Source organism: Teleopsis dalmanni, chromosome 2 (genome assembly GCF_002237135.1).
Source record: "Teleopsis dalmanni isolate 2A chromosome 2, ASM223713v2, whole genome shotgun sequence".
Classification (NCBI taxonomy): domain Eukaryota; kingdom Metazoa; phylum Arthropoda; class Insecta; order Diptera; family Diopsidae; genus Teleopsis; species Teleopsis dalmanni.
Genome location: NC_051847.1, coordinates 137,319,382 through 137,341,932, shown reverse-complemented (window position 1 = coordinate 137,341,932; position 22,551 = coordinate 137,319,382). Strand labels below are relative to the sequence as shown.

General features: G+C 29.4%; 2 protein-coding genes across 2 annotated transcripts; both read left to right on the top strand.

Moving 5' to 3' along the window:
- The first annotated feature begins 346 nt into the window (after positions 1–346).
- LOC119684336 (arrestin domain-containing protein 17-like) lies at positions 347–9,296 on the top strand. The gene is made up of 5 exons (XM_038098363.1): positions 347–507; positions 5,700–5,840; positions 6,294–6,508; positions 8,129–8,804; positions 8,929–9,296. The coding sequence occupies exons 1-5, from the start codon at positions 393–395 to the stop codon at positions 9,114–9,116; spliced, it is 1,335 nt and encodes a 444-aa protein (XP_037954291.1). The 5' UTR covers positions 347–392; the 3' UTR covers positions 9,117–9,296.
- A 361-nt stretch (positions 9,297–9,657) lies between these two features.
- Positions 9,658–17,536, top strand: LOC119682565 (arrestin domain-containing protein 17-like). Its single transcript, XM_038096036.1, has 5 exons — positions 9,658–9,780; positions 14,868–14,996; positions 15,962–16,176; positions 16,239–16,899; positions 17,263–17,536. Exons 1-5 carry the CDS (start codon positions 9,666–9,668, stop codon positions 17,457–17,459), a joined length of 1,317 nt encoding a protein of 438 aa, XP_037951964.1. The 5' UTR covers positions 9,658–9,665; the 3' UTR covers positions 17,460–17,536.
- The last annotated feature ends 5,015 nt before the right edge of the window (positions 17,537–22,551 follow it).

The following is a 22,551-nucleotide window of genomic DNA, read 5'->3' as shown; positions in this document are numbered from 1 at the left end:
TCAATTTTAGTTCAATTTTAGGCACTTCCAGTACGGTCACAACGTACAGAATCGGTCTGTTTAGTGTTATCGAAATATTGATAGTATTGTGCCGATATTGGAACTTTTAGTTGTATTATTAATGTCTAAACAGTATTTATTTTTAAAATATTATAAAAAAATGTGTTGATGACTCAGACCTAAACAAAGGTAACAACGGTGGCTTTGGCAATAAAGTTTTCAGTACGCATAGCGAACTAAAACTTAATGGGTTAATTAATGTGCACTTTCTTCAAGACAAAATAAATACTTCATATGCAATAAAATATTAAATAAGAATTTAAATAAATATAAGAAATAACAAAAATTTAAATAATAAATTGTAGCAACATTCAATTAAAAAATATTTAAAAATGGTTGTGACTTGTGAAATTGAGTTTGATAATAGTCCTTATGGCACATATTTTGCCGGGCAAATGCTCACTGGAAAAATTACACTTAAATCGGAAAAGATGAAGCAAGTCAAAGGTTAGTGTTTGATTCAAAGAAATCATTAACTTATGCTGACATAATATAATTAAATGACTCAATATAAGCCAATTTTATAGCCTTCTTTCCGATATATTTATATATTTATTTATTTATAGAAGTAAGTACTGCTCTCAATTAATCGAGTTCTTAACTGATTTCGTATATTTCATATATGATTGTGTTTAAGATATGGTGAAATAATGATACTGAACTCTTATTAAAAAGTTATGTGCATTTGATTAATTGTTTGAAAATATTTTTATAGATACCTAAGTTTTACTCTTTACTGATTTGAGACAATATGTATGGCGCTAAATGTGTAATGTTTTAAAGCGATTAGTAAATTTAAATAATTACAGTATTTAAAATTTTGCGTAGTTTTGAAATATTAAATATCAGATTGAATTATTTCACATTTGTTGAAGTTTTAATTACTTTTAAACTTTATCTGCGAAAATATTTTTTCGAATTTTTGAACTCACATTTTAGAATTCATGTGAGTGTATATGTAATATTTGTGTTATATAAAATACTCTAAAATATTATTTTGCAAATATATTGTATGTAACATATAAATCACTACTTATTTAATTTAAGTGCAAATTAATCAAATCAAACTCCCCCTTTTGCTCGCTAAAATTTTCGAATGAGTCATCACTGTTGGTAAATAAAATCTTATCATTTGCTTGGCGTTTGGTAGGTTAACCTGTTAACAATTTCACATAGTAAAGCTAAATACTCATATTTAATTTATTAATTTTCTAAAACTGCGAAAGTTATAATTAAAGCCATGAAGTACACTGCAAAAATTTGAGATAATTATTTTATATATTTAAATTAATTTTAGATAGTAACGAAACTCTTACATTCAAAAATTTGATTTTTAAATATATGAACGCTCAGGTTGAACGCAGAGCTGTAATGCATAAACCGCAGCTATATAAGTTTACTTAACTGTTCTATTTACTTTGCTGTTAAATAAATTATATCAATCGTTGTGACTATTCATATGGTAACGCTGCCTTTCAAAAGCGTTTTTTGGATTGCAGCACTCGATAAAAATTCTTCAATTGTGGGGATTCACAAGCGTTTGATAATTTTTGAAATACAATAGTTTTTATGAGGTTGTTCAGACTAATGTGCGATTTGGTGAGAGAGTGAAGCAGTTGGTAATTAAGTAACAAAAATAAAAGAAATTATTTCATTGCGAAACAACAAAATTAAAAATAATAGAATGTATAGTATTCGCATATATGTATATTATAATTAAAAAAAATTCATAGCAAATAATACATTTTGTAGAAAATTGCCTTATTAATTACATGTGCTATTGTATTGATTTGGATAAAGAATTCACAAAAAACTATTTTTTTTGTTGTTCATTTAAATTTTTTTTAAATGAGTTAAAAAAAAATTATAATATAAGTATAGATATAAAAAGCAAAAAATTTAACTTATTATATAATGTTATTTAATCAAATTTAATATAAATGAAGGTAAGGGAACTTAAAAGCTCAGTTAGTCGGTACGTACCGTAAGAACTTAAGCCAAAGCGAAATGCACAATCTACTATACGTGTGTAATTGATTGGAATAAAATAAATAAAATTCGCCGCTTTTGTTTTTGGGAATGACATAAAAAAAATTCGGCGCTTTTGTTTGTTTCATTCCTATTAAATTCACAGGTGTGGTTGGTTGTGCATTTCGCTTTAACTTAAGTTCTTACTGTACGTACCAACTAACTGAGTTTTAAAGGTGAAATCAGTCGGTACGTACTGTATGAACTTAACCGAAGCGAAATAAACAGCCAACCATACCTATGTATTTGACAGGAACGAAATAAACAAAAGCGGCGAACTTATACAGTGTTTCCACTGCTTACTTAGTAAGTTAGCTAAGTTACTAAGATTTTATCATTTCTATTGACATAAGTTACTTATAGCACAGGAAAGATTTTATGTGTTTATTATATATAAAATATATAATTCATATATTAAATGAATTATAAATCTATTACATATTAACACAATTACACATATTAACACATATTACACAAGGTGTAGCACAAGGATCTATTTTGGGCCCCGATTTGTGGAACGTGGTATATGATGGAATTCTGCAATCCAAGATGCCTGATGACACACACCTCGTTGCTTTTGCAGATGATATTGCAGCAGTAATTACGGCAAGAAATACGGAAAATGCTCAGCGGAAGCTCAACATGGTGTTGATACAAGTGCAAAATTGGCTAAATGCACACGGTCTTAAACTCGCCACCGAAAAGACTGAATTGCTGGTACTCACTAAACGTAATATACCGTTGGAAATTGGAATGCTCGTTTGCGACAGCACCATATATACGAAAAAGGAGATCAAATACTTGGGGGTGAAACTAGACTCTAAATTGTCTTATTGGGCTCAAATAAAACAAGCAGCGGCAAAAGCAAGCAAAGTTGTTACGATGCTAGGAAGACTGATGGCTAACGTGAGAGGTCCTACCCAGAGTAAAAGAAAATTACTTATGGCGACCACAAATCAAATATTACTTTACGGGTGCGAGATTTGGGCAAACGCCTTAAAGGTTGAATGTAGGAGGAAAGTTTACGCAGCTGTACAGCGGACTGCTGCACTTCGGGTAGCTTCTGCATATCGAACCGTATCCGAGCCTGCAGTTCTGGTGATTAGTGGAATCATCCCTATCGACCTTCAGGCACATGAACGGAAGAAACGCTGGAAACAGAGATCGACAAGCAACTCAACAGACCTTCAAGATATAAGAGAACAAACTTTTCAGATCTGGCAACAACGGTGGAACTCCGATTTAAGAGGAAGATGGACGGCAAAGCTGATTCCGAACGTAAAGTCGTGGACGGAAAGAAATTTCGGCGAGATTGACTATTATGTCACACAGTTCCTATCTGGTCATGGATATTTTCGAAAATATCTATACAAAATGCAAAAAGCAGAGCAGCCCAACTGTATATATTGCGGATCAGTCGAGGACAATGCTGAGCATACTTTCTTCAACTGCGAAAGATGGCGTGGAGAAAGAACACTACTTGCAGGATATATAGGTCACTTTACAGTAGATAATATTGTAGAAAAAATGATAGAACGAGCAGAAAATTGGAACAAAATCACGCAATTCATCGGAAATGTTCTAAGAGAAAAGAAGAAAGATCTGGACGCAATCTAATCTTAAACGAAGAGCACGAATGAGAGCCGGAACACATACTCTGAGATTGGAAAAAGTAGACTGTAGGGCAAGATTAATTATCTGCAACAGTAGCGGAGCCTGGACGCAGGGCACACCGATGGAAGTCTTAAATGACTAATAGGGACCCTACCTCGAAGTAATACTAACGTAGTCCCGGGGTAGAACAAGGTCTCTAGGAATGAGGGGGAGTGGTTTAGCCCGTGCGAGTCGGTCACTCACCTTGCGGGGCGCCGGAAGGTGGTCAGTGCGTAGGCATTCCACTCCTCCTTGCCGCAAAAAAAAAAAAAAAAAAAAAAAACAAAAAAATTAATACAAAGAAAGATGTTATTAAATGTTTTATTTCTTAGTAAGTTTATCAACTGTTGTTTGTTTACACTTTATATATAAAACATATGACAAATATTTAAAATTTTTGTGATTTCATTTGAGGTAAATTTATTTATTTGTTGGTTTCAAATTTTCTTACAATGTTCTAGAGCAAGATGACAGAGGTCACTTACGTTTTCACTTAAAAATTTTTGTTTATTTTCTTTGTGCTCTCTAGTATTACACGAGAGTTATTACCGTAATTTTCGCATTATTGCAGTATTATTGCAAAATCGCATTGATTGCCTCTCATTATTCGCATGTTTCACTTAAATTTTTAATTGTTGTTGCTGTGAGAGTAAACGTGAAATGTGAATGGACATTTAAGTCTATTTCCAGTAGAAACTTTTAGTTTGTAGTGTGAATGGGTTATTATTCTCTGCTGCTGATATTGTTGCATGTATTTACAGTTATGTACCTTTTGCATGTACCTTTTGCTCAAGAAGTATCTGGATTTGTTGTTTGTTAACTACTCCTTAAGTAATAGACTTTTTTCAAAAAATTTTGTTATGTACACATCCCTTCTTGATAAATGGTACAAATTTGAGCGCAATCTGTCAGTTTGTTTACAGCAGCTGTTAATGTGAGATTACCTCATGTGCATTTAACGATTTTTACTATGGAAAATTCTTGTAGTATGCGATTATTTGACTAAACACGGCACCACTGTCATCGCTCAGGCACCATATTTACCAGATTTGGATCCGTGCGACTTTTTCCTGTTCCTGAAACTCAAATTGCCCTTACGTGGTAAGCGTTTTGAGTAGATTGAATCGGTCAAAGAGAATTCGCTGAAGGAACTAAAAGCTATACCTTCACGGGCCTACGAAAAGTGTATGAAAGATTGAGTTAAGTGTTGGCATATGTGTATCGCTTCAGAAGGAGCATATTTTGAAGAAGATAAAATAAATTTGGAATAAAATTTAAATTTGTGCGTTTTATTTACAAAATCCGAGTACTTTTTGAGCAGAAGGTATGCGTGTATTCGTTTGTAGGAATGTTAGGAAATATTAACTACTGGGATATAACACATATTTATATGTTATATAAGTTATGATTTATTAATATTTATTGTGAATTTAAAAATATACCAAAAAAATTTTCTGTTTTTCAATTCCGTTGAGATTTTTACATATATGTATATTTCTGACTTCATTAGTAAGTTTACTTCTCATTTAGTCAGCATTTGTTTGCCAACACTTTTTTAATAGGCATAGTGATACTGGTATGATATTAACTGTGTACGTATTTTACTTCACATAATAGGCTATCACCACTTCGCTACAATGTACCAATCAGAAACAAACTTTTCACTAAATTTATTGAATTTCCTTTTTAGGAAGTTTGTTTAGCAATTTTATTATATTAACTTTATTTATTTTATTTTATAGTATTAGTTAATTACTTCATTAACGTAATTTCCATATCCGTATTTATAATTTATAAACTTACTAAATCACATATAAATTTGCTTACAAAAAAAATAAAACATTTTACAATTAATTTTTTTTTTTTATTATAAAAACCATTTACAATTTTATATACATACATAAATTTATTTAATTTATATCTATTCTAAATATTTTAATTTTATTTTACATTTTTAGCTGTCGCTTTAAAAATAAATGGTTTTGCGCACACTTGTTGGTCAGAGAGAAGAGGTGCTGGAAAAAGAAGAAGAGTTACTCATTACAGTGGACATGAGGATTATATAGCCTCAGTAACTTATCTAGTGGGTTCCGATCAAAGTACGTTATTCAATTAATTTACAAAATTACATATCTATATATATACATAGTCATTGAATAATGAATTATATGCGACAGATTGTACAAGACTTTTATTATTTTATTCTATATGTAGATTAATATAATTATTATTTATATTATGACAGTTATACAACAAAAATTTATAGAACTTTTAGTAAAAGTCATATATACTTTTACAAAAAAAACAAACGTATTACAAACAATTCACATCCATATAAGTAGTAGAAGTTATTGTATACGTTACATATAATGTAATTATATAATTATAACTTAAAATTATATATAATGTAATTATATGCAATCAAATCAAGAGGAAAGATTTTTATGCTAATATGAAAATATAACCATTCGATTTCATAACGGTTTGCATACAGAAGAATAAAATTTTTATAGTTTCTGATTTTAACATGTTTTTCATACTTTTTTTACTAGGTCAGTCTGTATATATTGAGCCTGGTATCCATACTTATAATTTTTCCTGTCATATACCAGCCGCTTGCCCGTCGTCATTTGAAGGAGTTGAAGGTCATGTTAGATATACGATAAGAGTTGTACTAATGCGTCCTTGGAAGTTTGATCAAACATATACAAGAGGCTTTACAGTATTGAAAGTAATGGATCTGAATTATAATAGTCCACTTCTAAGGGTGAGTTGATTGTGGGATATATTTATTTTAAAATTTTTGAAAAGAACAATTCAAGTAATATAATTTAATATCAGATAAAAATTAAATAAATTCTTGTGAATTAAAAATATACCATTGATTATAATCGCAATTCAATATTATAGATTATTTATTCAACAAGTTGAACATTTTGTTGATTTATACACAAATATTCACACTAGTCATATATATTATTTTGAATATACTTGACGTAAAAGAGGTAGCCATAGGTCGGTTTTAGACAGAAAGAGTTTTAAATCAAAAACTTTGATTAGTAAACTTTAGTGAAACAAAAAAGCATAGAATGCGAAAAAAAACCATAGAACAGATAGGACAGAGTATCGAATCACTAAATCAAACAATTTCATAATGTTTTGTGCAGGTAAAACATTAATTTTGAAATATTTTTGCATTCATATATGCTTCAGTTCAAATTGTTTATAATTTCATTTTTGTAGTTATCTTAATAATTCACTTTCCAAGGATTTAGACAAAATTTAGATTTCTTTATACGAAACTTTCTAAAACAGAGTTAGATTTATAATTCTTAATATGCTCAATATGCTATAGCAGGGACAGGTCAGAGAACACCGCTAGAAGATAACTTTTTTTTTAAAGGGTGGAATCTAGCAGCTTTTCTTGATATATAAGGGTTTTTATTAATTCAATAATTAATTTCCAGGTTTATTGTAATATTTAGAATGACATTTTATTTCTATACAAAGAATATTTCTACATGATTGTTCTAAAGTAATCAGATTATTACCCTCTGCCATGAAAATGTTTCTGATCGAATGAGTGATATACAAAACGTTGATACATTAACAATTATCTTTCTTATATTATAAATTGAATTAATCTAATTAGGATTTTACTTAAGAAGATCTGAGAAATGTTTTTCCACAGGAAAGAAAAAAATGTTTTTCCAAAGGAAAAAAAAATATATGTATAACAGAGTTGCATTTAAAATATGCAGTTTTAGTCACTGCATACTTTGTTAATTCTATAAAATAAAATTAGCATAAATCGATTATTTTGCTAATTAGGAAAATATTAGGAATTCTCCTGATGAAGGAAAAAGCGAAGTTGCCGAAATATGTATAGATATGTATATACAAACAATAATGATTGAAATAAAAGCTAAAATGCATTAAAAAATAAAACCGACTTTAAGATAAGATTATTTCATGTATAATGTTGGTTTAATTGATTATTCAAATAACATTATTTTGAAATGATATTTGAACGGTAATCAATACTCTAGTTCTTTAGCTGAGGCTGATGATAAGCAACTTTATAATAATTGGCGAATTTAAGATGTAAACATTGTATATTGTATACTTAATAGGAAGCAAAAAATATTTGAAGTGCGAAAATATAAAGACATTTATTTACAAGAAAAAGAATTGTTTTAATTCATATCCTGAAGTATAAATTGACACCTCGCCATGAGGTTGGCATCTTCTTGGCTGCATCCACTGAATTGATTATTTTAAATCCCTAAAGAAATTTAAAATATTTAATGACTTTAAAAATTTAATTTTATTAAAATTTTTTTTTCAATTTGTTTTACACAATTACACATTTCATATTTCAATGTAGATGCCAGCCGATACCGCAGTACAGAAGACCTATTGGTGTGGACCATGCAAATCGGATCCATTGAAGGTGCATATAACGCTCGCACAAACAGGTTACGTTCCTGGTCAAGCGATACCGGTTAGTGTGTTGGTTGCGAATGAAAGCAATGTGCCGGTGGATGAGTTAAAAATCGCATTAGTCATGCTTGTTTGCTACTACAGTCAAAGCCCCTACACACATGCAAAAACGTCACGCACGACTGTAACGAAAATCAAAGGCGAGTCCGTGCCACGGAACTGTAATAAACAATTCACTTATCATTTGCATGTACCAGCAACGCCGCCAACATGCTTCAATCTATGCCGTTTAATACAAATTGCCTACGAAGTCATGGTCGAGGCCAAAGTAGTTGGTTACCATGCAAATCAGGTAATAAGTACGCCAGTGACTATTGGTAATGTTCCACTTATGAGTGTGGTGGCACAGCAACCAACTTCCAGCTCAGCAATGATGGCACGTACTTTTTCCGAGAGTGCAGCTGCTCTTAATGCTGGCGATATACAAAATGCAGATACTTATGCAAATAAGAATGCAAATGAAGCAGAAGCTGGTGCGGCAGATTCAGCAGAAGTAAATGGTTCGGTGGTAAATGATGCACATACTGTAGCAACTCCTTGGGCAACAAATGCTAATATTGGTGAGTAAATTGAGCTGTTCAGCTTTTGTGAATTATGGCTTCAATGGAGAATTTCATTTATTTGAATTTATGTGCCATTAAATTTTTAATAAAAGATTTTTGATAAACCTTTCGATTGTTTTAGGTCCACCATCCTACGAGGAAGCTACACACATGCAACATGCAAAAATTAATGCAGATGTCGAGCACGATTATGGACAGAGTGACTTTGCGCCCAGATATCCTGTCTTCAATATACCGAGTCCCACAGCACCGGCAGCAGATGACGTAGCAATGGTCAATCAAAGTGATGGCAAGGGCACTTGGTTATAGTTTTATTAAATTTTTCTTGATGTCATATTTGAACGGATTTGATAATTTTGTTGTTGCAGAAATTATTGTTAAACAATTTATTGTTGATATTTTATTATTTATGAACGAATTGTTGATTTTGTTTTTACTTTTTTGTTTTTGCCACAAGTTGTGTATTTCTAAACACACTTGTACGCCGTCCAAAATCTTATCAGTAATTATGCAATAAAAATATAAATAAAAGTTTCTATTGCCTTTTGTTTATTAATTTAATATTTTAATAAATTTATCGCAAAACGTCACCAGTCGCTTTTGTTTAACACTCACACATAAAAATCGAGTTGAATGCTTTGAAAGGTTTTTGCAGAATATTTTTGAATGTTGTGAACGCTCTTATCACTTATCACTTATCACACACTCTGCTTAAATTGGCCTTAGTACAAACAACTAAACCGACTTACAGACCCGACAACAACAACAACAACAACAACAACAACAACAACAGTAACACAAAAGGAAAAGAATTAGACGAAATTTTTTAGTTTAGTATTTCCCTAGCGTTCCGTCGAAATGGTTGTAACGTGCATCATTGAATTCGATGGGAATCGGTTTGGTACATTTTTTTCTGGCCAAATGGTCACTGGCACGGTCATACTGAAAGCCGATAAAGCCAAGGATGTGAAAGGTATGTGTGTGTGTTTGCGGAAGAGTTCATAGTGCACCAAATCGAATGGCATCGTTTTTATGTACAAATTCGGATTTTTTACGTGTTTTGAATCGGGGTCAGATGTGAACTGGGAGTTTATACTCATAAAATTTGGTTGCTTTTGAGACATGTTTCATTCGAATTTAGTATTCTGTCTGTTATTTGGGTTTTTATTTGCACAACGATTTAATTTTTTTTTTTGCTTCTGGTAAATACCAACGGAATTTAGTTAAACTATGCATGATAACATTGTACGATAGCGTTATGTTCGGTATCTCTGGAATTCCGGTAAGATAATTTCTACTGATTAAATAGTTAGCAACCCCGATAAATAATTTTTCCCTTTTCCTACACTCGTGTGCGATTTAATCTTAATACAGTAAATATTTTCTGTATTTAGCAAATATTCAATATTTAATAATTAGGCAAATGGTCGCATAGTCTGGAGTTTATTTAAATTAAACGATTAATTTTTTTTGTCAATTAAATTTATACCACTGCTCATAATATATATTTAGTTGATTATCAGTTGGACTATCAATTATCTTTCGTTTAGAAATTTATTTTTAGTTGCTTCGCTTATCGATATATTTTATTTGTTAGTTTCATAATATTTTATTCATCCATTATTTAATTTTTAACCAATTTTTATTTTTAAATTAATAACTTTACATGCAGTTCTGAAAAAATAATTTCTTAAAAGAAAATAAAATTTCGGCGCGACTCTGACTTTTGAGGCATACTTTAGAGCAGTAGTTCTCATTTTTTTTTGACTAATGTCCACTAGGATATTATTGTTTTTAGTAGAGACCACAAAGTTTAAGAATAATAAACTTTGTATTTATTTTAATATGCTTATTGCATCTTTGGTATAATGTATAATAAATTGTATAAATGCATAGGTACATTATAGACTATGAAATACCTATTTGTTATACCTATACCTATATACCAATATAATTACTTCAAAATTTTTTGGGCTTATTTTCTAATAAGTTCGTGGACAAACTACAAGGTATTTATCTATACCTGTTAAATTTGATTGAAACCATTTTTAACCTTTTCGCGGACGACCTGTAGTCTGCTGACCACTGGTTGGGAACTATTGCTTTAGAGAAAGTTATGTTCACTCTACACTACGTCATACATCGATATAATTTACTTTTCGAGATATCAATATTAGGATATTATCTATCACAGTTGAAGATTTAAAAAATTATATTATATTATTGAAGGTACGGATCAACAATATGCATAGTGCGATTGTAAAGTACAAAGAAAAGCTTTTTTCATGTAAAGAAGACAGTTTCGGCAACCTCTATCAAAACTTTTAGTAGCACAATATTGAAATGGGAGGCATATCGTAATTGTTTCTTTAAAAACATGTGTTGTGTATTTTACGCATATCCTTTACTTATATGAGATCTCATTTGATATTACTGACTAGATTAAAAACCTATGAGAAGCTTTTAGGTATAGTTGTGCTGTTACCTATCTTTAAAGAAACTACTAATTAGAATAACCCATCTGGTTTAGTTGTATAATTTTAGTTAAGGCGAAATTTGTTAATAGTTATACTGTTAAAATTGTCCTGTTACAATAATTTAGGATGAAGGTAAAGGAGAAGTGTAATTACGAATATTGCCTTTAAAATATATGTTTCGGAGCTTTCATACCTTCCAAGTATTTTTTTTAATTGCACAAAAAAATCCTTATCTATGCCACTTTTTACAGTATAAAATATAATTAATTAATCCACTTAATTACAATGTTTTGATTGGTATGTATATGAACACTGATAAAGGGTGTATTTATATATAAATGCAAGAATTCTTCGTTAAGTATTATAACTATAGTTTATATTCAATTTCACTTCCTTTGTTAGTAGTTTAGCTTTTATTAATATTTTTTTCTATCTTACTAAATAATGATAAGATTATTAAATGTAATGTTGCGGTTTTAATTAAGATTACAAATTATTATTTTATTTGCATTACTTATTGGTTAAACTATTGAATTGTTCGATAAATTGTAAGTTCACCTTTAGAGCAGTGGTGCCCAACTGTTGGTCCACGAAATGGTTAAGAATGGTACATGAATCAAATTGAATAGGTATGGATACATAGCTTGTAGTTTATTAACTTAGACCTCACTTATTAGAAAATAAACACAAAGAATTTCTAAGTAATTATATAATTATATATTATAGCCTGAATAATGTACCTATGTACTCATACAATTCATATTATATACATTATACATATAATGCATAAAGCATATTAAAATAATTATATAGTTTATTATTGTTAAACTTTGTGGTTCTTACTAAAAACAAATATATCATTAATCAAAAAAAGGTTGGAAACCACTGCTTTAGAGACTTTATTCTCAGCTCTGTGTATAAAGGAATTGATTTACAAGGTATTTTCGACTTCAACGGATAAATAAAGAAACATATCTACTGGAATTTTAAGTAATAACCGAAGTAGAAACTGCTAAGAAAGGAGATACAAGGTATTCTCGACTGTATAAATGCTGGTTCATGAAACGGAAAAAAACATACAGATATTTTAAGTATACGCCGAAGTACAAGGTGCTAAAGAAAGGACTAACCAAAAAAGAATGCAATCATATAAATGACTGTCTTCAAAATTAATTAAATCCCATTTTTATACCTATTCATAAGTTTTTAAACATGCTTGTTCTTCTACCTGTTTGATTATGGAATAGATAGGATTTCAGGCTTAGGTTTTCTCCAAATTTTTCAATCATTTTAGCGGAAAACTTTATTATTCTCCAATTTTTTATAATATGTTTTGTTAGTTTTTTGTATATTAATACCTTATGGTTACGCAATTGTTTTTAAGAAAATTGATTTTTAAGACATAATACTTTATACCATATGATTGACGGTTAAAATTTTGATTAGTTAATTGATGCGTCAACTCAATTTGTGAGTATTATAAGCGCTTTCATGACGTTTTGAATCAACATCCTTTTTATGTTGTGTAATCGGTTATTTATGAGAGCAGTTTGGTTAACTCTAATTCGTGTAGCTTAAAAACCTTTACCCAAGATTACTGCTTTGAAAGAGGTGTGAGTGTAGAACGAAAACGGAATATAGTTTTTTTTTATTCTTGCTGGTTTTAACTATTATAACAAGTATTGTGAGTGATTACTATTTCGAATGTCAGTTCTCTGATATGCCAAAAGTTACTGATAATTGCCACTAAACATCCATTCCACCCTTGCTTATCAGCGATAAAATTTGCTAAAAATTGTACTTTATTTATCTCCAGTAGTGTAAAATCCTTTTGTTGACAGTCCATTTTTGAAATAAGAAATATAATACTCTTGACTGAATGTGGTTGTTTCACTAGGTGAGATATTGTTGTAGTTGACCTTAGAGTCTGAACTACAATCGATATCTTTAAAGGAATAGTTGTGTTGTTTGTAAATGAATACGAGTTTAGAGTCCTATTGGCATATTTCCTCAATTAAGAACACTTTTAGACCGATAAACACTTATAGACTAATAAAACCATGACCGACTTGGGATCATGTACAGACTTTTTGATGCTTAGACTTTCTAAGTAATTATTGCGTTGACACAACAATCTATCTTGGAACAATCTGTGAAGATTGTGGTGTTAGAACTATTTAAAAGAAATCCTGTATTCCATTTTTTTCGGAAAGAAAGAACTATAGTGAATGCTACCTTTGATAAAAGCTCAGTTTTATCGGAAAAAAAAATTTTGCGTATGAAAAATATAATTCAAGTGCAATATATTAAAAAAAGATGTGGAACAAAATCTTAATAAAGTTCCTTATAAGTAAATCTTAGTTTACACTCGATAGTAATTTCTAGGCAATATACAAGCTTTAAAAAATTTTTTTTAAAAATAACACAAACTTTTGATATTGAAAAGAGTTAAGAAAGAGTTAATGCCTGCATTTTTATTTGTTTATGATTACTACTATCTTCAGATAACCAGTAAACTTATTACATTTTAAATATAATAAGTTTCCAAAATTGTGTTCGTTTAATATAATTGTGAAGATTTACTATCGCAGTGGTTTACAAATGTTAAGAAATGTTCCAAAAAATTATTTATTAAAAGAAATGGATATTGTGAATAAGAAATTGGAAAATAACTATGGATTCTTTAATATATATCCTGATTTTTTACAATTTTAAGTCACAATTTGAAAATCGATTTTAAACTAATTTTTAAGATCATTTAACCTTGGTGTTAATTATAAAGTTCTTCAATAAAAAATATTTGGATATTAAAATTTTGACATATATGGATATGTAAGTAGAGGAATGGTTAGTCTGTTACTGGACTACAAAAGGCTAACAATAGATTTATTAAAAAAATGTACACTTTCATACTTTCAAAAACACGAAAAGGTATAACATCGATATGGTGCTTAATTGATATAATTGAAATAAGTAAAAATTTTATGTCCGCATCCAAATACCATAATTTTAATCATATTTTACCAACTTATCTGAGGATAGGTGGCTTAAATAAAGAATCTGACAACATCTAATATTTTTACTAATGCAATTTCATATAAAATATATAAACTCTTTTAATCAAATGAATTGTATGACTCATTATTTGCTATCTTGTTGTATTGTTCCAATGTCTTTATTATCAAATACAAATTAACTCTTGAATAGAGTGACTCACAATGCCATCAAAAATATTTTGATTTAAGATTAACTAATAATAAATGGAATTGATTGAGTTGTTTGATATTAAAGAAATATAGTACTGACTTATCTGATATTCTTAAAAATAAAGTCTTTTAGTTAATTATTATTCCAGATTTTTTATGTACGTTTATTATACATACTTTTCAGTGAACATAAACAAACTGGAAATCGGTATCGATTTTATCCGTTGGACCTAGATGAATTTATCAGTGTGTATGAAATCTGAGAGACCAAATAATGAATAAATTGCTATATATAATATATTAAGTTTAGATATATGCTATGCGTATTATTTAATTATACTATGTTTTACTCTATTCAGTTATGTTTGTTCTTTAAGGTATTTTATTGAAAGTATCAGGAAAAGCTACTTCACGATGGCGTGAGAAACAATTAAGTTACTCAAAATATTATGCTGGCCATGAGGAATATTTATCATCTTTAATATATCTATTGGGCTCCGAGGATAGTAAGTAATTAAAATAAATTTAAATAATTAAAAATTCAAAAAAGGTGAAAATAGAGAAAGCTTAATCAAAATACTAGTGCTCTTTTCAAACGTTATATCAAGCAAGATTTAAAGCTAAGCTTGACTCTCTTGTTTATACTGACCGTTTATCTACTATGCATACTACATAATTTAATTCAAATAATTATTTATAATTTACGTCAAATGGTTTAAACTGTGTAAATACGTTCTATATTTATAGATAACCACTACGTTATTAGAGGCAATCAAGTTTTTTTCAATTCATAAATTTATATGCCTAGTGTTTAAAACAGAGTGAAAATATATTGAGAAATATACAGACATAATACCTAGTCACGAGTGGACACAGTTAAATGCTCCACTTGATTAATTTCTAGGAGTAGACTTGTAAGTTGCTGTTATATAGACAATCAGAAGGACTAATGCACTTGAATAATATCAAGTTGATACGATGTCAATGATATAAAGTTGATTGAGAATCATTTGACTTCTTACCTCTTGCTCTTCGCGTTACACATATCTGCACATACATACCATATCTCTTATTTGAAATAATAAGAAAACTAGAACAAAAATGAATCAAGATTCGGTATATGGTTATAATATACTATTTAATATAGTAAAGTTCTTTCAGTATTTTTGTGAAAAAGTGAATTTTCTATATTGTGGATCAAGTAATATATTGTAGGTCAAGTATGGATCTTTTATGGAACAACATGTACTTGATCAATAATAAAGATATGGAAGTAACAAAGGTAGTAACATTTTCTAGTATAATTTCTGTCTTAATAAGATTATAAAATAAAATAAATAGTTGAATAGTGTTCGTAATAGTATTACAATATTATATTTGCTGAAATTTCCTTTCCACGTAAAGAATATATTTTTAAAACAACATCACTTCTTAAATACTCTTTAAAGATAAATATTGTTTTGAATTATAGATACTAGGAGCACTTTAGGCATGGGAGTGCACACTTATTCATTTGCCTGCCAACTACCACATAACTGTCCTTCTTCCTTTGAAGGCCGTTATGGTTCAATAAGGTATGTAGTCAAAGTGACACTTATACGTCCGTGGAAATTTGATCAAACATATACCAGAGGCTTATCTGTTCTAAAAACAGTGGATCTGAATTATGAAGCGCCAGTGTTAAGAGTAAGTAAATTCAAGTAATATTAGAGAATGAAAGAAAATAATTTTTTTTTATTATAACACAGTTGCCAATGAATTCTGAAAATTATAAAACGTTTTGCTGCGGTCCTTTTAAAACCGAGCCACTAAAATTAGAACTGCAAGTGCCGCAAACTTGTTTCGTACCGGGACAAAATATACCAGTTTCTGCCTTAATTATCAATAATACAAATATAGCTGTTTCAGAAATTAATTTCAGTTTAGTCATGCTTGTGCGTTATTTCAGCACTCATCCGGCACGGCATTCACGAGTAGAAAGCATCACAATAGCCACAGCGAAAGGTGATAGTGTGCTGCGAAATTGTACACGTTCAATTACCAGAGAATTGTCAGTGCCATCGACTCCACCAACATGTATACGTTCATGCAATATCATACAGATCGTTTATCAGGTTGAAGTGGAAGCACGAATGAAAGGTTTACACTCCAAACAAGCTATAACCATGCCTATCATAATTGGTAATGTGCCATTATGGAATTCCGTTGTACACCAACAACCTAGTAGCAGTCGTAATATGCAAGATCTTTCAGTTGATGAAGACGGAGAAAACAACGCGGTGTGTATTGAAAAATCGGTAGATGATGGTTCAATATACAAACCAGAAAAAGAGAATGAAACTAAACGCAGTGTATCGATAATATCCAATGCTTTAGTAAATACTCCCTTGCACAGTTATCCCGATATGCGTAAGTTAAAAAGTTATAAAGTAATATCTTTCTAAATTCATAGTAAATACTAGAACTATTCATATTCGAACTATTCGAATAATTCATTATTTGTTCTTTAAAGAATAGTTTGAACTATTCCATGGAATATCATTATTCGAACAATTATCCGAATAAAATAAGCAGCTGTAGTAAATGTAGAATAATTAAGATATGTTTAATTAATTCATAAAACAATTTAAAATATGTAAAACCATATATTATTGTAATAATATGTTATAAGTATACATAAAATATATATACATGTGTAAGTTATGTATATATTAGTTATTTATAGTAACAAGTCACCGTATTAATTTTTTCAATAATTTAATTTATTTTTAGCACCTCCTTCATATGAGGAATCAGTGCATACAATGCGTGGCGATATCAATGAGGATGAACTACATACATTTGGACCTAGTGAATTTGCACCTCTATATCCTGTTTACAATTTCCAACAATTCAATAATTCCGCACCGCTGCAGGCAACAAATGCATCACAAAATGGTGGTTACGTTAATCCTAGTTTTGTTAGTTGAGAAAAGTAATATTAAAGGATAATAAAAATGTTCAAGCTTATGAATTAATCAGAAAAAAAGTTATTGTAAAAGAAGATAAGTTTTTATATACGGATGAAGCAAATTCAATTATTTAAATACTCAACATCTGTTTACGAAGAAAGCTGTATATATATGGTACATATCATAAATATAATAAAATGTATAAATACAAACAAATTAATTAAAAAAATTAATAAATTATATTTAAATATATATTGCACACACAAATAATTTTTCTTGTATTTTCGTAAAGTAATTTTGCATTTTTGTGATTTAAACATTTTTATAGTTTGTATTCGAACATAATTAATTTATTATTTACATATTTGTTAAATAAATAAGTTTGTATTCGAATATATTACATTTATTCAAAATGTTAATGCGAACATGCTGAACGTAGCTGAATTCCACTCATCTAAAATTTTAGAGATATAATCCAAATCGTCCTTTGAGATAATTTCCACATTATTCACAATGCTTTTACAACTGTTTTTGGAACATGTTTTTACTCAGTTTAGTTCCACATTCCATATTCAGCGCACGTGTAGAGTTTACAATAGTATTATCCTTATCGTAATGCGAGAGGATAACATGAAGAAGTAACGTACGATTTACGCTCTTTGCATTTGAGAAGAGCATTAGAAAGGAATTCCTTATTTTATATATGTATTTGATATGAGTTCCTAAGAACTGATAATTATAGAAAAATTAAAACAACTTATTTACTAAAAACCACAAAAAAAAGAGACAAATTGTGGTTTAAGTAATATAAAGCATTGCAATCAATATATATTACAATGTAATATTACCCATTATTTTTATTATTGTTTTCCATTGCGACTTAAAGATCTGTTATACTCCCCCATGAAGCCAAAGCAATTCATAATGTCGTTACTCACTATTCTTATTAAATTGTTTAAGGCATAAAATCCTTACAAACGATATCGATTGTGATACCCTGGTAGTTTATCTCAGCATAGCTTTCTATGTCCTAACTTTTCTAATAAGTGAGAGCAAATTACTTCAATCATATCTTATAGCAAAATTTGAAAAATTGAAATTTTGTTTGAAACAATTATTATTATTATTATTAGGACATATTTATATTTTAACAAAATTATGAATTTAGTCTAATTACAAAGAACGTTTTATGTACATCAAATTTATATTATAGAATTTACAAATGCTTTCCAGTTATTGCGCTACCGAGCTATTGCTCTAAGTTCGTTAAAAGATTTCCTTGTTTCGCTAGGGACAGTTCTGTGCCAAGTATTTTTCGGCCTACCTCTTTCTCGTAGGCCCTGTGAGTTCCATTCTAACGCTGCGTGAGGTATTTCGTTTGAGCTCTTCCCGAGCGTATGGCCAATCCATCCATATTTGCGCTGGTTGATTTCCTTTTTGATGCTTTCTTGATGGCAGATTCGCCACAGCGTTTCGTTGCAAATAGTTCGCGGCCACCAGATTTTTAAAATATGTTTTAGGCTTCTGTTGATGAAGGATTGCAGCTTGTTTATGATAGTGCATGAAGTGTGCCAGGTCTGAAACAATGTTCACAAGATAATGGTATATAATGGACATATCTTATAATTTAAGATATTATATATATATAATTATGTATATAATTATTTGTCTATACAAGACAAGACGTGTAAAAGTAACAAACAATAACTTAGAATTTTAAGATAAATAAGGTTTTCGGAAAAAACTAAAATCTACGAAAAAATAAATTAATAAGTATTCTAATTTTCGCACTAGTTAAAGAAAGAAAACTTATTGAGCATCAATTAATGGATGTTTAATGCACTAAAAATTACGTTACATTAAGTTATTGAGTTATCTATATGTGATATAGATATTTTTATTACTAAAGGTTTTATACGAATAATAAGTATATAGTATCTAAGTAAATATTCTCGTATTTCCTCAATATAGCGTATAAATTAAGCTTAACTAAGGCTAAGAAAATATTTATGTCATCATTACTAAATAAAATAATGTGCTATGTCTGGCTAATATGTTGTACTCATTTTAGGTAAAATAATGAATATTACAAGGGTTAATTGCACCGAAGTCAACTATACAAGAAATGCAGTTACTGTTAATTCTATTAACTATTAACTATTATAATATACTATATAATATACTCTCATAATTTTTTAATTGTTGAAATTTCAATACTAATCAATTCGTAGAGACAGTATTAAGTAGTTTTACTATAGGTTTAGTTTGAATACAAAAAGAAAAGTATTAAAGCTTTAATACTAAAAAAACTATAATAGTACACTTTAATTACCATAAAGTGCTTGTTTATATAGTGCTATATTATAGCTTATAAGTTTGTTTTAATCGAAAACTATGACATTGTTTTGGTTGTTATTTTCTGAGATGTCACAAAAAAGAAACAAAAAAATTGAAATTAGAACAATTAAAGTTTGGAGTAGCTTCGGTTCGTTTGCTTAAAACCCGCGTAGTCATTGCTGTTAATTTAGCAGATTCAAAGTTATAAGCCAGGTATTTGTAGCCCAAAAATTATATACGTACTATAAGTACCAATCATTTTGAAAAATTACAGATAAATATTTGGTAATACTCCAAATAGCTTTATGGTGGGTCAAAAATTTCAATTAAAAAAAATAAAAATTAACTAAAATTCTTCACTTTTCTCATAATTAACTTTAAATAATAAATTTAATATAAAAACATAAAGGTCCGTTGAAGTCTTATAAGGAAAATATTATTTATTTTCAGTCAATCTTCTTTCTGGCATTTTAAATCTGTAAATGTTATGGTATTTCCCGTAAATGAAGTGTATAACTTCGCTTGAATGCATCGTGAGTTTAGTGCATTCAACAAAAAATTCTTGACCTTTTGTAAGGCTTTTTGAGTTGTGTTACTGCAACGTACTTAAGACTGATTCTTCTTGTCTTATGCTCAATTTGCTTTTTGTACTTATCAATAAACCATTTCTATGTTGTATTTTTATAGTTATTTATGTATTTCAAATTGAAAGAAAAAACACTATTTGTGCAATTGATTTTTGTATTCGATATATACATTACTACATTTAGATGAAAATTGATTTTCATCACTTAGTAGTTATGGCAACATCTTAAACACTGAAACATCTTGCAACATTTGCATTTGCAAGTCTGAGTTCCAAGTACTCATAACTGTATCAAATGTTTCAGTTGGCCCATTTAAATTGGCCTACTCGGTATATGCTTCGAAGGCGGTTGATGATTTTAGAGACAACTTAGCTATCAAACATTTGCTTTAAACATTTGCTGTTTGCTTCGACAATATAACAACCCAACCATACCACCATAATACCAGCAATTTGCTTTCGAGCGCATCGATACCTGATGGAACCGCATTCTGTCATTGTGACAATTTAGGTTTTTAACGAAGGTACTGAGAAGAAAGTAAGCCTTTTAGCGTTATGCTGTAATATACTACAAATATTATTTGCTAAGTATTTTCTCCACAATAATTTAAAAATGTCTCATACTTCTATCTCAAGGGTGAGATATAAAACGGTAAGTTATAATAACCTATAATCAGTATCTGGGAATTAAACAGTATTTAATTAATTTAAGATAAAGTAAGTTTTATAGAAAACATATTAAAGATTATAGAACAGTACATAACATACAGAAAATCATATTAACACAGTCAAACTTCCATAACTCGAACTTCTGTAACTCAAATTTTCTATAACACGAACTCAATAGAGTGCAACAGGGTTTAGAAAATTACAAAAAAGTTCTTCAAGTCTTCATAAGTCGAACCTTTTCTTTGCAAAATGACCTTTTCTTTGACTGTATAGAGAAATTAAAAGTAAGAACTACCATACAAAAAGCACAAGCTATTATGGCTAACGCTCTTTTAATAAGATATTGTTACCCGTTCTTTCAAAATACATTGAATGTTTTATCGGTCTCCGGAATTAATGATAAATATTTATACTCGTATTTCCTATTTCTTAATTCAGGATTGCACTCTCTCAAATCAAATGCAATATATGTATATTTCGTCAGGAAGATATGCTGGGCTTTAAAGTATGCATCTCTGAAATCATTTGCACTTGTCATCAGAATTCAACGAATCATCCCGATAGTCATAGACACTATTAAATAAACGTACTTTTGATACTAACTTGCATTTGATTAAGCAAATTAGAAGAAGTATAATAATAAAGTATGTTATTGTTTTAGTTCGAGAAATATAGTGTTAGATAATATTGACTTAAATTTCAGTAAGGATTTGATTTATCTTATGTATGGACAACTTATTGTTTTGCAGATAGTTTATAATTTCTGGTACATGTGGGTCATTGTTTTACAAGTCAGCTCGATTTTAGCAAACATTGATCTCATTACTTCCAATTTAACTAAAATGAGCTTCTTTCAGAAAATAAGAGAACTCGGAAAAATCTCGAGAAAAAATTTGAAAATTTTTTTAAAAGGTGATATGGACCCATGAAATGACAATTAGCTATGTAGACACATTTTTAAACGGGCATATTTATTTTATGAAAGGAGCTTATAGAAAAAATTTCAATCAAATTGGAGATGATAAGGTCGAAAAGTTGTCGATTTATAAAGGAATGAGCCATATGTAAGACTGTCAAAACGGAAAGTTAGATTGAAAGTATTTTTTGTGTTATTACTCTAATTTAAGGATAGCATTGATTAAAACGTAGTTTCTAATTTGAACGGTAGCTTGTAATGGACGTAACCAGGATGTGGGCCAGATGAAGTCACATTTGATGAATATTCTTTCGTAAAAACTGGTAGACAAAAAAGATTATACTAATAAAATAAATAATAAAGTTTCGCTCAAAATGAATTATTAGCTCTTATCTTGTCTTAGAAATGTATCCTTGAATCGGGATATATTATGTCTTATCTGTTGAAAACCGAAGGAAAAGTTGCTTGTCTGGAAATGGACTTCAATTGCTGCACTAAACTGCCTGCAAACACATTTTTTGATGTTCTATTATCGGTCTCCTATATTTATGATGGACTTCTATTCATTATAAAATATTATTAAATTTTATTTCGGACACACT